The following is a 15,181-nucleotide window of genomic DNA, read 5'->3' as shown; positions in this document are numbered from 1 at the left end:
TGATGCTAAAGTTCATGAAATTTATAAAACAAAATTGCTATTGGTCTGTTATATCAGACAGATACTGAACAGTATATTTAACTTAAACAGGGTCCCCAGCAGCATTAGACACATGGGTTCTCCTATTAGGTTTACATGAAGCATATCATGAAACTTTGATCAAGAGCAATGGCTCATGATTTCCATTATTGGCCTGTTACATATTGGTGCGACATTGTTCAGTTTGTCAATGTTACAACTGGCACGACATTACTGTATTTGTGTGACTGCGTAAACAATAGATGTACATATGTTACAGCCTTACATGAAAAAAAAAACTTTCACCAGATTCAGAAAAGTTGCGGACAAGCCCACACTTATTCGAGACCGGTGCACTTTATTCTCAGAACTATGATTTGCTGAGCCCAAGATATGCAGGACCTGGTAGCTCATATTGCCTGAACTTGAGTTCCTAAACTACAAGGATCTGCTGGGAGTTCCTAAGATACACAGCTCTGTTATGTAAGTATAATTGTGCATAACTGAACGTCCGCAATGGCAACCCCTTGAAAGGTCAAGGAAAGAATCGGAAGAACATACCATATGTTGCTGCAACAGCTTATTGTGTAGGTGGATATACACGGATGACCCTGGTCTGCGGCAAACATGCAACAAACTAGGTGGGACAAAACACTTCCCAATTATGCTTGCCTTTTAGATCCTCTGACAACGGATGATGCCTGCGGCGCCTCCATAGCATAACCATTTCTCGCTACCTTTGTTCATATTCCATCTCAGTCGATGCAGCGCTACAGCTTTGGGAGGGAAGAGCTCAAAGTCTTTAGTGTCTTCATCAACTGGGACGTTGCATGTGCCACCATTCTCTGGCATTAGAGAATCAGCTAAAACCAGAGCATTGGTCTCTTGGCCCTCCCCAGGTCCATCTAGTCGACCCTCTCTGGGTTCTGGATCTACATGTTCTACAGGGTAGTTCAGCAGGTATGTCAGACAGTAAGGCAATGATACAAGTTGCAGCCAAACGGAGAGAGTATTTACCTGAGTTGGTGAGGGCAAGTACTTTCTCTGTTTGTGTATCATGCGCTTTAGGTACTTTTTGGCATGGTTTTGGACCCTTTTTTGCAACCAGAGGAACATTTGACAAAGGAGAGCTTTGCAATGTTCCACCAATCTTAATGGTTGCCCCTTCCTCTGCTACCGAACCACAAAGGAAATAAGGCACACGGTTCCTCCCAGGTTCCTTCTCCCAGAATCTCGAAGTAAGCTACACATGCAATATTTGTTTACCACACATGAGATTCTGTATGACAAGCAGAAGTAGAAAATGGCCATGGTTATGGAGTACAGGCTAGCAAGTTTACCTGGAAGCGCACAGCAGTACCATCTGCCACACAATAAGCTGCATAACCTGTATGTAGGCAAAATTAAGGATTATAGCAATTATAAGAGTCCACCAATATATGCTTAAGGTTGATATATTTTACAAGAAGCTACTCCCTCTCCCTTGCTTCTATATAGAGATTCATTTATATATCTTTAATATCAAGTGTCCAAAATGTACGAAAAATATATATTAAAATAATAGGTACCACAAAAAAGGTGATCCAGTGTCCAAAACAGAATACTAGGTATTAATATTACTAAACTAATAAGCTATTCAACTATTACTATATGTCGCAATAATATAATTATAAGATTTATATCTATTTACTTCACACAATAGTGTATGAGGGCCCCGCGTATTGTGTTTACAGATTCCAGATAGTTCTTTAAATAAGTTACAAGTCAAGAACTCTTATTAACTTGTAATGTAACTGCATACTACTTAGGCCGGATATTGATTATGGTTAGGCACGTTCTGGAAATGTACCGGTAATTTCTGAGACATGGACATTCCATATCAGATATTCTGACAACTGATAAGTAGAAACACCCTGAGTTTTAGTCCCAGCAAATGGCCTTCCGGTGACTGAAACATCGTTGGCAATTCTAGGTAGGCTGATGAACTTCAATGTGCCATCTTCCAGTGAGATGATAATACCTCTGAACATGAAAGATAGTAACAGTTAATGTTATTAACCTAGTAGACAGAAAATATCAATAACCTGAATATATACACACAGTAAGGCCCCATTTGGGAGCTCAATAGAACTTTCCACACATACAGATTTTACCAGTGTATTTTACTAGGCACAAACAATGCCATTGCAAACAAGGGAATCCTAAACGTAATCATGAACGAACGCAAAAAAAAAAAAAGTGAGTTGAGCAAGTTTTAATTAGCCATTCTTCAGTGTTTATAAATTCTAACCAAACATTACAAGCCACATAAGTCCTATATGTTCGCTATGTTGGGCCAATGACCAAGTAATACATTAGATCCTCCCAATAAAGGGGCAATCCTTGCACAAAAATATAGAATACACATGAGTAGATAAAATCACTAATATATTTTTATAAGCTATACAAACTAAATACAAATTGAAACATAAAGGACACAGAAGCATTAAAAGAACTAATTAGTTTTTACTAGCTACACATCTACCTTAGCAAGTTAGCATGCTGAGTTGCTGACATATCACACAGATCAGATGAGCCATGTATTGTATAACACCATAATAAATCCTTTTTCCATTTTTCTTGAAACTTGGTTTGTGTTTCAACTTTAATGAATATAAGGATATGTATGCATCAGAAATTACCTAGTTTCTCACTAACAGGGCAAAATGAAAAACAAAGTAAAACCAAGCCTGCAAGATTTATTTACTTCAGAAGGAACATGATTCAAATGGAATGAGATTTATTTGCTACAAATGGCACAAAACATTACCTAGACTCCTTTAACCAATGAAGACTTAAAACAGCCCTTGGGGCAGTAGTTAGTTCCCACAGAGGACGGTATGGATCTCTGCAACAAACCAGTTATATGAGATGCATTTCAGTATTCAAACATTGCAGCTCATTCAAAAAAATCATAGCTAGAAAAGGCTGTGAATCCAACAATCATGCTACTGTTGCTGACAATATTTACTCAATTAAGGTTATGCTGGTGCAAAAAAAAATTTGTGCTCTTCAATAGTAGCTGCTACGCCTATGGTTACTTCCGCTTCAAATTTTCATAAAACTAGACAACGGCCATGGGCTGTGGCAACTAAATGGCGATGTTTTTCATTGAAAGTTGCGCTGTATTTGTTCATGTGAGGATAACAGATTCTGCAGGTTAAACACACCTTCGTTTATTGACCCCAAATGTTATCGTTGCAAAACAGCACAAAAAAGATGCATGGTTCTCAAATTGCAAATTGCAGTCAATTCATTTGGAAAAACCTTCCTGAGTGAAATATTGACCAAAAAGAGAAATAAAATATATTGACTATGACTATTGAGATAAGCCTACAACTCCATATATGCAATACCATTTGGAAAAACCTTCCTGAGTGAAATATTGACCAAAAAGAGAAATAAAATATATTGACTATGACTATTGAGATAAGCCTACAACTCCATATATGCAATACCCGAAATGGGCTGGTAAATACTACCTCCGTCCCAAAAACAAGTGACTTGGTTTTAGTTTAAATTTGAACTAAAACCATGTCACTTATTTTGGGATGGAGGGAGTAGTAGTTTTGTCCACAACAAAATTTGAGTTATTGATTCCAGTTCCTAGTAGAGTTTATGCTACCTTAAATCCCAGAATTTCAGGCCATCCTCTCCAGCAGTGACGAAGATATTTGTGTTTTCCTCGCTGTCAAAATGATATGGAGTCAGAACTTAGTGTTTATCTTTTGCAATGGAACAGAAGTATAACACAACTTAGTACCTTACATATGGTGCCCACGAGAGGGCTCTGATGGGAACAGATTCAGCAGTGACACACATAAAAGGTTTTGAATCTATACATTAACGAGAACAACTGGTTAATATAACACAAAAAGGAAATAAAATAAGAGATATGCAGTTCAGGCATTCCAATAGCTTGCTCTTTAACATGTGAAGTAAGCAGTTCCTGAGTCAGACATGTCATCTGAATGGCGCAAGTGACAGAAATCCTGTGAAAAGGGAGGTAGCAGACGAATAAAATACCTTGTGATGGCAAGTCTGTAGAGAACTTCCATAAAGCAACCTGGAACATCAAAATCCAACCACAAAACTTTCAGCACAGCGCCTACTAACCAAACAGTACAGTGATCAGATCTAAACTAAGAAAATAATTTACTACAGGCAGAAAAGATACCGTTCCGTCATGACATCCTGCCAGTATCATATCATGAGAAGAAGGCGACCAATCAACTGTCAAGGGAATGCTGTTTCCCATTATAAAGAGGCAATGATTTCAAAATGAAACTTCATGCTGACGAATTTAACAGAAAAATTAAATTTGCCATTTAGTTTTAATAGAAAAATGATGAAAATAGAAGTTGGAATACCTCTGTATGTTTCCGCACTTCACTTTAGCACATCTAAATACAGGTTGCAGCTTTAGAAAGCGAGGATCGGTACCCTTCACTGAAGAAGAGGAATATATTTTCTGGATCATGCTTGGAGATGGAACTTCCCATCTGTGCACAATAATGAATAAGTGCATAATAAGTGGTGATATTCAAAAAGTGATGGCCAAACAATTCAAAATGGTGGTCTAGCATAGAATGTACTCACACTTCAAGTGAGCCATTTCCCAACAGTACTGCAAGAAAACCCAAATGTGATTTCTGTTCTGACTGATTTGGTAAAGGAGGCTTCCATTTGATGTCCCAAGCAACTTTGCCGTTATGAGCTAAACACAAAACGACCCTTGGTAGATGAATGCCTTCGGGGATTGCAGAAAAGTTTGAGTTTTCTGCACAAGTAATAATATTACTATTTTTACTTGATTCTTTGGATGGAACTACTTCTGCATCTTCCACAATTATGATCTGGGCACTGTTTTCAGAAGGAACAGGCACAACTTTATTGGCAGCTTCACTATCATTCTTTTCCATGACTTCATGGTTACCAAGTGCACTCTTACATCCAACCAAACCTGCCTCATTAGCCATGTCTTCGCTTATAGATGAACCCAGTAGCTTGGGATTCTCAACAGAAAACAAATGATTATTTGGCATGATAGACGTGGAGGATCTTTCCATCTTCTGCGCGTCACCACTAAGAGCCAGTGAGCAGGTCTCATTTGAAGCAGGTTTCTTTGTAGGTCCTCGTACACGCCTTCTGGTGTAGACAAGTAATTCTTTCTTGCAATTTTGGACTGAGGCCACATTATCACTTGTCTGGGGAGTTGTCTGATTGTTTTGTTCTTTGCCGCTGAATGCAGTTGAAGAACACCACTCTACTGCAACAGGCTTCTTTCTATGCTGGGCACTTGATTTTTCCTTGTAATTTGCATTACACAAGCCATGAGGTGGTGATGCAGCACTCATATTGACATTGCACATTCCTATATGACACCTCATCAACGAACCAACTGAAGCAGGATCGCTTGCTATAGTTTCACCGTCACTCTTGGTCAAAGCCATGGGATTGTCCGAATCGGTAATTGTAGTTGCCACCTTTGAGGACTCGGTACCAGAAGCAAATAAACAACCGTTTGTAATTGAAAGTGTCTTCCTTCTAGGCCGTCCTCGTCTCCTACTACCACTTGACTCCTCGCCATTTGATTTAGCTGCAATGTGCATGGGCAGCAAGGAATCTTCTAAAGTGGGGCTTGTGTGCACATTGCCATCAATTGAACAAAGCTCACTTGTCAAGTTGGAGTGTCCATATGGCAAATGATTCTCAACAGAGCATGCTGGGTCATTTGAAATGGTCTCCCTACTTTGCAATTGGAGACCAGAAACCACCGATGAAGAAAGTATGCAAGGATTTGTTTCCTTTTTAGGTCGTCCTCTACCATTCCGACCTCTTGATCTTTTCCCACAAATTGTAAGAGATGAAGATGGAACTGGTAGCGCTGCATCAACTGTAACAAGACTTAAATTAGAATTAGACTCTGTGTATCCAGTTTCTCTTTCAAATTCATTATCAGTGCCAGAAACATGCTTGCTGCTGCTTGGGGGTGGATATTTCCGGGGCCTCCCCCTTTTTTTCTTTGGTATAGTGCAGCATATTAGAGCTCTAGAGATATCTTCTGTCCATTCAGTGTCAGGCGAACACTTTATTTTGTCAATTGGGATTTTCCTAGGTCGACCCCTACCTCTTTTTGGAGCTGAGTCCACAGACTTCACAGATGGTATAGCACAAGATAACGCAAGATCGCCTGGAATAACTCCTGAAGTGACAAGAGGGTCAACAAAACTAGAACCTTGACTTCCGCTATTTTTTGTTGAATCTACTGCTTTGGTAGCTGACAGTGGATATTTTCTTGGTCTGCCCCTTGGTTTTTTCAGACTAGGTTCTGTGTGATCCCTTGGTTTTTTCAGACTAGGTTCTGCGTGATCATCCCTAGTCGTCAGTTTTATCTTTCTTGGTCCCCCTATTGGTTTTCGAGGAACTGATGAACTCTCAATTGAATTGTGCTCATTCGGTATTTTTCTAGGCCTTCCTCTACGATTGCTATTACTGTATGCAAGCGTTGACTGATTAGTACGTGCCTCTTCAAAGGGTGCTACGATACACCAAACTTGAATGATGCCTCTGCCAATCAGTGGCATACCAATTTTATGGTAAGAAGAACCAGGAGGATGAGCAGCAACAGCAAGATACTGCAAAAGATAAAAGAACATGGTCAGCAATTCTAAGTAACTCCTATGTTGTACTTATCTTTTTGTAAGTCCGGTAAATTCTAGCGACTAAAAAAAGGTACTATTCGTAGACACTGAAAAACAAGTGCAGCACAGCAATGCGTCTGCATGCAAAGACGCACTTGAGGAAAGTACTGCAACGGTTGTCTGGAGAGTTTTTTTAGAAGTACAACGAATCACTATGCCATTGAAATGTGGGCTTCTGACCACATGCGAAGCAAATAGATGATGGCATTTTTCTCATTGCTAAATTTGGCGGTGAACAACATAAGCTTTTTCGAAGCCACGACTCGCAACAAAAGAAAGCTACTAGTTCATGCTCAAGAGTAAGTTGACCACAACCTCACAATTTACAGGAGAAGAAGGCTTGTCGCACAACCTTGGGCACCAGTCCAGCGACCAAACATTCCCCCCAGCGAACAAAATGAAATCAGAACTGCAAAAATTAAGAGATTTAATCACAGTTCAATCAGCATGGTTCTCCAGAGTCATATTGATAATGTAGAAGAGAAAACTGAAAGAGTGTAGAAATAAGAAGGTCAAAATTAGCAGTGTGTCCACATATCATTATTTTATGACAATGCTGAACTTTAATTAATGAAAGAAACAAAGCAATGGTGTTTCATCAAGTAACTTCACTCTTGACCTACTAACAAATCCCCCAAAAGCAGCAAAACCTTGCATGGGTTGGCGACACTTGATTACCCAACTCACTCTGCAGGATTACTCCTGGACCAAGAGAATACTGTTTTCATCCTCAAATAGTTGTTCTTTTACAGCGTGTGCAGTCCAAAATTTACAGTTTTGATCACTGATTACACCAAAGAACAAAATGGTATTCATATATTGGTCAATGAAATTACTTCCTTAGCACTAATTATTTTAAACTATTTTACCTGTATACAATTAGAAAGGGTACTTATCAAAGGTGTATTCGAGACCATGTTACATGTGAAACAGCAAGAAAATTGTTATACTTTGGTGGAAAATTCTTCACCAACAAGATGAGAATAGGTACTGGTCTGCTTACCAGTCCCTGTGCAGCAACCTTTGAATTGTGAGCAGATAAACAAAAATATTACATAAAAAGGGCTATATGAAAATCTCGGGGCATAACTTCAATACTCCAAATAACCAGAACTGAGGGACTTAAATCATAATGTATCTCTCCACAACAAACTTAGGGAGAATCATGTAACAAAATAAGAAGATTATAGTAGCTGGAAAAGTCTAGCTTCTAGAAAGAATACCTGTATGTATTATTATCCCTCCCATCTTCCAAGTGAGTGACCTGCATTGATTTGCACTTATGTGATCCAAGAAATCAGCAGAAAGCTTCCCTCCAATGTTATAACAGGAATTTTAGAATCAGGAATTAGGACCGTAGTTTTACTAACCTGAGGAACAGATGCAGACGAGAATTGTGGTAAGGTAATCTCATGTGTGTTATCTCTGGATGAAGTTGATCCAGTGCCGTGAGTAAAACTTACACCTTTTGGCTCATAATTAAAATGCCTCCATTCTCTGGAAGATAACAATTGATTAAATGTCCAGCAGAATGGGTTCTGAGTAATCCGAAAACACTAAACTACGAAAACAGGAAGGACAGAGTAAGCTAGTAAAAACGAAACAAGAAGACATCTTGTGCTCTCCAATTAGGTATACTGCCAATGTAACAACTGCAACTTTTCACAATGTGCTAATCTTATGGACAAACAGAGCCATCTCCGATGAGCATGTGCTACTACTAAGCAGAAAAGGCTCAAATTAATTCCATACCAAGTCAATAAAAGTGGCCTTACTTGCCAATAAATCTGATCTTTTTAATCTAAAATGAAAGGAACTAGAACTGTAGATCAAGAAAAGGCCAAAAAATCCCAGTGTACAGGCGCCCAGCCATTGAATTTAAAAGATCCTATCATCAACAATCAGTCAAACAAAAAACTTGAACTTACTAAATTTTAGCTACCACGGCACCATATTCTCACAACAGGTCTCATGGTATCACTTTAATCAGGCAAAAACCAGCTGATAACAACACAATCACACGCAGTGGCTGTATCAAATGAATCCTTGTGAACACCAACCGCAAGAAATAAATGCTACCATAACAAGAACATGACGACTAGAATTTATCGTTTTGAATTGTGATGGTGCCATAAACTCCAAATTTCACAAACTACAACAAAACTCTCCCGCACACACGACGAATCAATCAACAGAACTAAAGAAGCCCCACGTTCCAAGCTCCACCGTACTCGCACAACCACATCTCCGTCACGCGCCACGTGTAAAAAGTTCAACCGATGAAGCAGATGTTAATTACTGTCGCCGCTGTACGGTTTGCAAGCCCGAAACTGAAAGCTGCCAGATTCTATCGCGGTGTTTGGGGAGCAAGGAGGGCGTGTCTTCACCTGAGGAACGTTATCGAGGAGGCGAGCCGTTCCGCCTCGGCGTCGGGGAAGCCGGGCTCGGGCTCGCCGGCGGCGAGCTCCGAGATGGCGCGTACCGCTCTGGAGAAGTCCTCTGCAGATTGCTCGAAGCAGCAGACCTCGACGCCCGCGTTTCCCTTGTCCTCCCCTTCCGGCGGGGACGGCGCGCCCGTCGTCTCCGGCGGCGCGGCCATCACCGGCGGGGGGAGCAGCGACGAAAAGCAAGGGGTGTTCTAGGGCTTAGAGCCGCGGGAAGAGAGGGCATGTCTGGCGGAAGATGGGCCCAATTATACACCTTGGGGCGCGCCCGCGTGGGCTTGGTTTCCTAGTATGTGTTTTCAGGCCCTCGAAAGGCTCCGAGTCCGGCCCTGCTACGTACTGCGGGCCTACTGCTAGTGGGAGCAAGTAGTTGTGGAGCATTCCCTCGCAAGCCTTTCAACGATCATTTTTTTCAACGATCGCAAGTCATTTCACGTGTTCTCAAACGCCTGAATGTTTTTTCAGTTTTTTTTTATTTTTTCACACCTGTTTTTGGTTTTTTAGATTATTTTTTATGTTTTTGATGTTTCGTTTTTTCACCATTCTTTCTTAGCTTTTAGACGAAAAATAATTTTTAAAAAGAAAATTGCATGAAAAAAATGTGTTTTCTTTTTTCACGAGAGGTTTAGCTTTGCTTTTATGATCCCTGAAGAACGTTACTCTCATTTATTTTATCATATTAGCATGGCATGTCTTTATATTCACCACATGAATACAAATGTTAAGCATCACGATGTTAAGCGAGGCAATTGGATTGTATTCTTAACACGCTTCAACATTTTCAACCTTATTCAATATATGAGCGTAAACCATTGACATAGCATATGGATGGAATAGAATATGGTGGTAGACATGAAAGGAGTACAAGTGGAGAAAAAAGTCTCGCATCAATTAGACGGACCAATGGACTACGAAGATGCCCATCAATCGATATATATATGCGAGGATTATGGATTGCCATGCAACAAGTGCACTAGAGCTATAAGTATATGAAAGCTGAACAAAAGTTAAGTGGGTGTGCATCCAACTTGCTTGCTCGTGAAGACCTCACGCATTTGAGGAAGCCCGTCAATGAAATATGCAAGTCAAGTTCTATAATGAAAAAATCCCACTAACATATGAAAATGATAAATCATGAGACTCTCTATATGAAAAACATGGTGATTTCTCTAAGCACAAGTGTGGAAAAAGATGTAGTAGTAGTGTCGCTTCTTTATTTTCTCTCATTTATTTCTTTTATTTCTTCCTTTCTTTATTTCTATTTTTTTGTTTCTTTTTCCGTACACAATCTCATCTCGAGTCGTGGGAGAATCATAGTCTTCATCATCCTTTCCTCACAGAGACAATGTTCTAATAATGATGAACATCACACTTCTATCTACTTACAACTCGATACAACAACTCAATAATGATGAAAGAAATGACTATATGAATGCCTCCGCAATGTACTGATAGTTGTGAACTTGAAAGCACGACTTCTTCCTAAGGTGATTTTGGTAATTAATAACTACGTATATGTCATTGGATTAATGATTCTACCTAGTATATTTCAGGAAAAGTTCAATGATGCATTGTCTAAGGATTGTGAGGAGGACCCCTATATGCAAGGAACATCTATTAGCAACAAGCTTGAAAACTGTACATTTTATATTTTTGTGAGAAATCACACTTGAGTCCGTAGAAAGCCAATACTATTAAAAGGGGATGAGGTGACTATGATGATCTGGTTTGTCAAGTGCTTAGAGATTAGCCACAAAAAATACTCATGAATTCTCCCACAAATATTTTGTCCAAAATCCTAAATATCCAAAATTTGGCGCCACCAACTTTCCATTCGGCCAGACAAAGTTTTACCTCAGACAAATCCTATGGCAAACCCTGGCTTTCTTGGTGACACCATGTCTTGTTTTGGTATGACCGAGAATCAGTGACCAACTCTTTGTCTACCTATTTCTAAGAATCGCAATTTCCGAGTTTTAGGAATCGGTGCCACCGAGTTTGGTAACTACCGAGGCCATCCAAAATCGAACCCATGGAGATTCATATATCGGTGTCACCGAAACGCCAAAAGTTGCCACATTTTGCACTAGTCGGTGCAACTGAGTTTTTTACTTCGGTTTCACCGAGCGGGCAATAATGTTGTAACGGTTGGATTTTTGGAGATGCCTATACATACCCCTCCACCACCTCTCATTCGTAGGGGAAGCATTCAGAACGACCCAACACTTGTCATATCCATTTTTCTGAGAGAGAGCCACCTACTCATGTGTTGAGATCAAGATATTCCATTCCTACCATATGAATCTTGATTTCTAGCATCCCCAAGTTGCTTTCCACCTAATCAATCTCTTATACCCAAGCCAAATCTATGAGAGAGTGATTGAGTGTTAAGGAGACTATCTTTTAAAGCATAAGAGCAAGGAGTTCATCATACTACCACATATATCACCTTTTGGAGAGTGGTGTCTCCTATATTGGTTAGGTGTCTCTTGGGAGCCTCCTACTTCGTGTTGTGGAGTTGAACCAAGAAGTTTGTAAGGGCGAGGATATCGCCTACTTCGTGAAGATCTACCCCGAGTGAGGCTAGTCATTCGTTGACGTAAGCCGTGATGGAATATACAAGGTTGCTTCTTCATTGACCCTTCATGGGTTGAGCCCTTCGTGGACTCGCCCGACCATTACCCTCTGTGGGTTGAAGTCCCCATCAACATGGATGTACGATAGCACCACCTATCGGAAACCACGGCAAAAATCTCTGTGTCAATCTTTGTGTTTGATCTTCCTATCCCTACCCTCTATTTACATGTGCATGTCTTTACTTTCCGCTCTATACTCTTAGACTTGCATGTGTAGGGTGTGCTTGACTTGCTACAATTGCTAAAACATGCACACAAATAAAATTGGGAAAATGCTAGCTTTTTATTTGGTAAAGTAGCCTAATCACCCCCCCCCCCCTTAAGACATACTTCAGATCCTATAGGTGTTATCGGAGGTTTGGTCTTGATACGTCCCAAACGTATCTATAAATTCTGCTTGTTCCATGATCTTTTGGGTGACATTGTTATATGTTTTGCCACACTTCTATATCATTTTACACATATTTGGACTAACCTACTAACTCAGTGCACCCAGTGTCAGTTTTTGTCTGCTGATGTCTATTTTGCAGGGGCTTTTACCCAATTTTCTGAAGCCCAAAAAATTCCAGAAAAAATATAAAAAAAATCAGCGAAACAGAAGCTTCCGGATCACCAAAGGTGGGCGAGAGGGGGGCTAGGGGCCTCCCAGACGGCCTGCTGGCCCGACCAGGCCCTAGGTCGCGCCAGGAGGTCGCTTGGGTGGGTCCCACCTCCTCCGGTGCCCACCTTTGGCCTATATTTAGAGTCCTGAGAGGAAACCCTTGTAGACTTTCTGGAATCGCAAATTTCTCCATCGTTCCGCCCCCGCAGTGCTTCCGAGATCGGGAGCGTCAGGAGGCCTCTTCCCAGCACCCTGTCGGAGGGAGGATTGACCTTCGGGAACTTCTCCACCGCCATGGACGCTTTCCGGACGTGTTGTGAGTAGTCCTCCTTCGACCATGAGTCCATGACCATTAGCTATGTGATGTCTTCTCTCCAATCTTGTGCTTCAATGATCAGTCCTTGTGATCTGCCCTACATGATCAATGCATCTATGTAATTCTCTTGCTATTGCTATGCTCGGTTTGTTGGGATCCGATGGATTATGAGATTATGTTCACATTGTTATGAGCTATATATTTGATTATCCTTTTATATTATGTTCCTTAGTGATTCATGCATGTTCTCTGTTGCTATTATTGCTTTGGCCGAGTAGTAGATTGTAACTCCAAGAGGGAACGTTATGCATGATTGTGGGTTCATGCCCCTCGATGTCTAGCTTGAGTGACAGAAACATGAGACTAGGGGATGTGCTTGTTGCCACCAGGGAGAAAACAATGGTGCTTGTGACCACGGTTGCAAGGATTGTTTACCTTACGCATAGTTCGTTAATGCAGTTGTCTGTTGCTTTGAGTTTACACTTTGGGTGGGGCTCGCAACTTAATACCGGAGAGATGTTCTGGATAGATATCTCAAGGTGGATGATTAGTAAGTAGATGTTGATGAATAAACGGTCTACTTGTCTTGGCGTACTTCCCATTACTATTGGACCTCTAACTATCAAGTAGCATAATTAGCATTGCGGTGCGATCATAATTTTGTCAATTGCCCAACTATGATTTGTTTACCCAAGCATAGTTGTTTATCGTCTTTTGGGAGAGAGACATCACTAGTGAACATCATGTGACTCCGGTCCATATCACCATCATTGTTTACACCTCCATCAATTACCGATTTCATTTACTTTTCCGTTGCAATCGCTATTACCTTCCCGCTTGTGTTTTGATCCTTTGCAAACTACAAGGCCGGAGAGATTGACAACCTCTCTGTACTCGTTGGGAGCAAATTTATTTGTTGTGTGTGCAGGTCCACGTCTTCTGCTAGCGCCAGGATGGAAGACACCTACTTGTTGAGCCTAGGAGTCCTCCTGGTTCGATAAACCTTACAGTCTCCGTGTAAGGGAAATCTGCTGCTGACTACATATCCACCTTCCACTTGGGGTAACCAACGAGGGGCAAGAAGTATATCCAACAACTCGTCATCAAGCAAAATTTCTGACGGCGTTGCCGGGGACTCTAGTCTTCAAGATAGGAGAGTTGGAGGCTATCCTTTATCTTTGCTTTTTAGTCTTCTTAGTTTGCTTTTTAGTTTTTGCTTTAGAGTCTTATACCAAAAACCACAAAAAATAGTTGCTTTGCTCTTGCTTGTTGCCGCTGCTATGGGCTCCAGTGAGAACACCAAGTTGTGTGACTTCACTAGTCACAACAACAATGACTTTATCTGCACTCCTATTGCTGCTTCCGCCACTAAAGCCACGTCATATGATATTAAACCTGCTTTACTGAACCTAGTTATGAAAGATCAATTCTCCGGTGCTGGAGATGATGCCGCCTTGCACTTGAACAATTTTGTTGAGCTCTGTGATATGAAAAAATATAAAGAAGTAGATGGTGATATTGTTAAACTTAAGCTTTTTTCCTTTCTCCTTGAGAGGAGGTGCTAAAGTGTGGCTTCAATCTTTGCCTAGGAATATCATAGATTCTTGGGATAAGTGAAAAGATGCTTTTATTGGGAAGTATTACCCGCCTGCTAAGATTATCCAGTTGAAGAGTAACATTATGAATTTTAGGCAATTGGATAATGAACATGTTTCTCAAGCTTGGGAACGTATGAAATCTCTTGTTAAGAATTGCCCTACACATGGTTTGACTACTTGGATGGTTATCCAAACTTTTTATGCAGGATTGAACTTTACCTTGCGGAATCTGTTAGACTCGGTCGCAGGAGGAACCTTTATGTCAACTACACTTTGTGCTGCCACAAAGCTATTGGATGATATGATGACAAATTATTCTCAATGGCACACCGAGAGAGCTCCAACAGGTAGGAAGGTAAACTCTGTTGAGGAGATCTCCTCCCTTAATGATAAGGTTGACATGATCATGACTCTACTTACTAAGCAAGCTCCTGTTGATCCTCATGATGTTCCTCTAAATTCTTTGGTTGATCAAGAAAGATAGCAAGTGGATGTTAATTTTATTTCTAGGAACAACTTCAATAACAATGCTTATAGGAGTAATTTTGGTAGCAATCCGAGACCGTTCCCATCCAACAACTATGGGAACAATAACAATTATCCTAGCACCAAAAACTCCACTTCTGAATTAGAGAGCATGCTTAAGGATTTTATCACTTCTCAAAAAGCCTTCAACAAGAGTGTAGAAGATAAACTAAAAAAATTAGATAGTCTCTCTTTGAAGGTGGACAACATAGCTCATGATGTAGAGATGCTTAAAATTAGAACTTCCCCACTTGAGGAAAGGAACACCACACCCATGAATGCTATCCAGGTCCAAATTAA

At 40.6% G+C, this 15,181-nt stretch overlaps 1 protein-coding gene across 2 annotated transcripts; it reads right to left on the bottom strand.

The window, feature by feature from the left end:
• Nucleotides 1–145: 145 nt before the first annotated feature.
• Nucleotides 146–9,434, bottom strand: LOC123444844. Of its 2 annotated transcripts, XR_006631033.1 has the most exons (16): nt 9,149–9,434; nt 8,132–8,258; nt 7,985–8,025; nt 7,077–7,170; nt 4,657–6,695; nt 4,428–4,559; nt 4,235–4,304; nt 4,084–4,123; nt 3,821–3,893; nt 3,683–3,745; nt 2,828–2,905; nt 1,868–2,040; nt 1,359–1,405; nt 1,036–1,261; nt 580–959; nt 146–479 (listed from the first exon to the last, which is right to left on the bottom strand). XR_006631033.1 is itself a non-coding variant. In XM_045121703.1 (15 exons), exons 1-15 carry the CDS (start codon nt 9,358–9,360, stop codon nt 694–696), a joined length of 3,681 nt encoding a protein of 1,226 aa, XP_044977638.1. In that variant the 5' UTR covers nt 9,361–9,434; the 3' UTR covers nt 146–693. The 2 variants fall into 2 exon arrangements, 1 of the variants encoding a protein (XP_044977638.1); XM_045121703.1 differs by having other exon boundaries at nt 146–959.
• Nucleotides 9,435–15,181: the final 5,747 nt, after the last annotated feature.

Source organism: Hordeum vulgare, chromosome 3H (assembly GCF_904849725.1).
Source record: "Hordeum vulgare subsp. vulgare chromosome 3H, MorexV3_pseudomolecules_assembly, whole genome shotgun sequence".
Classification (NCBI taxonomy): Eukaryota; Viridiplantae; Streptophyta; class Magnoliopsida; order Poales; family Poaceae; genus Hordeum; species Hordeum vulgare.
This window is presented reverse-complemented; position numbering and strand designations above follow the sequence as displayed.

What these genes read in the sequence shown, in the direction of transcription:
- LOC123444844 (XM_045121703.1), bottom strand. Translation starts at nt 9,360, where the DNA reads ATGGCCGCGCCGCCGGAGACGACGGGCGCGCCGTCCCCGCCGGAAGGG. An exon ending in CTTCTCCTGTAAATTGTGAG is followed by an intron (nt 6,696 to 7,076) that starts GTTGTGGTCAAC and finishes TATCTTTTGCAG; the next exon opens with TATCTTGCTGTTGCTGCTCA. An exon ending in TACAGACTTGCCATCACAAG is followed by an intron (nt 3,894 to 4,083) that starts GTATTTTATTCG and finishes GTTAATGTATAG; the next exon opens with ATTCAAAACCTTTTATGTGT.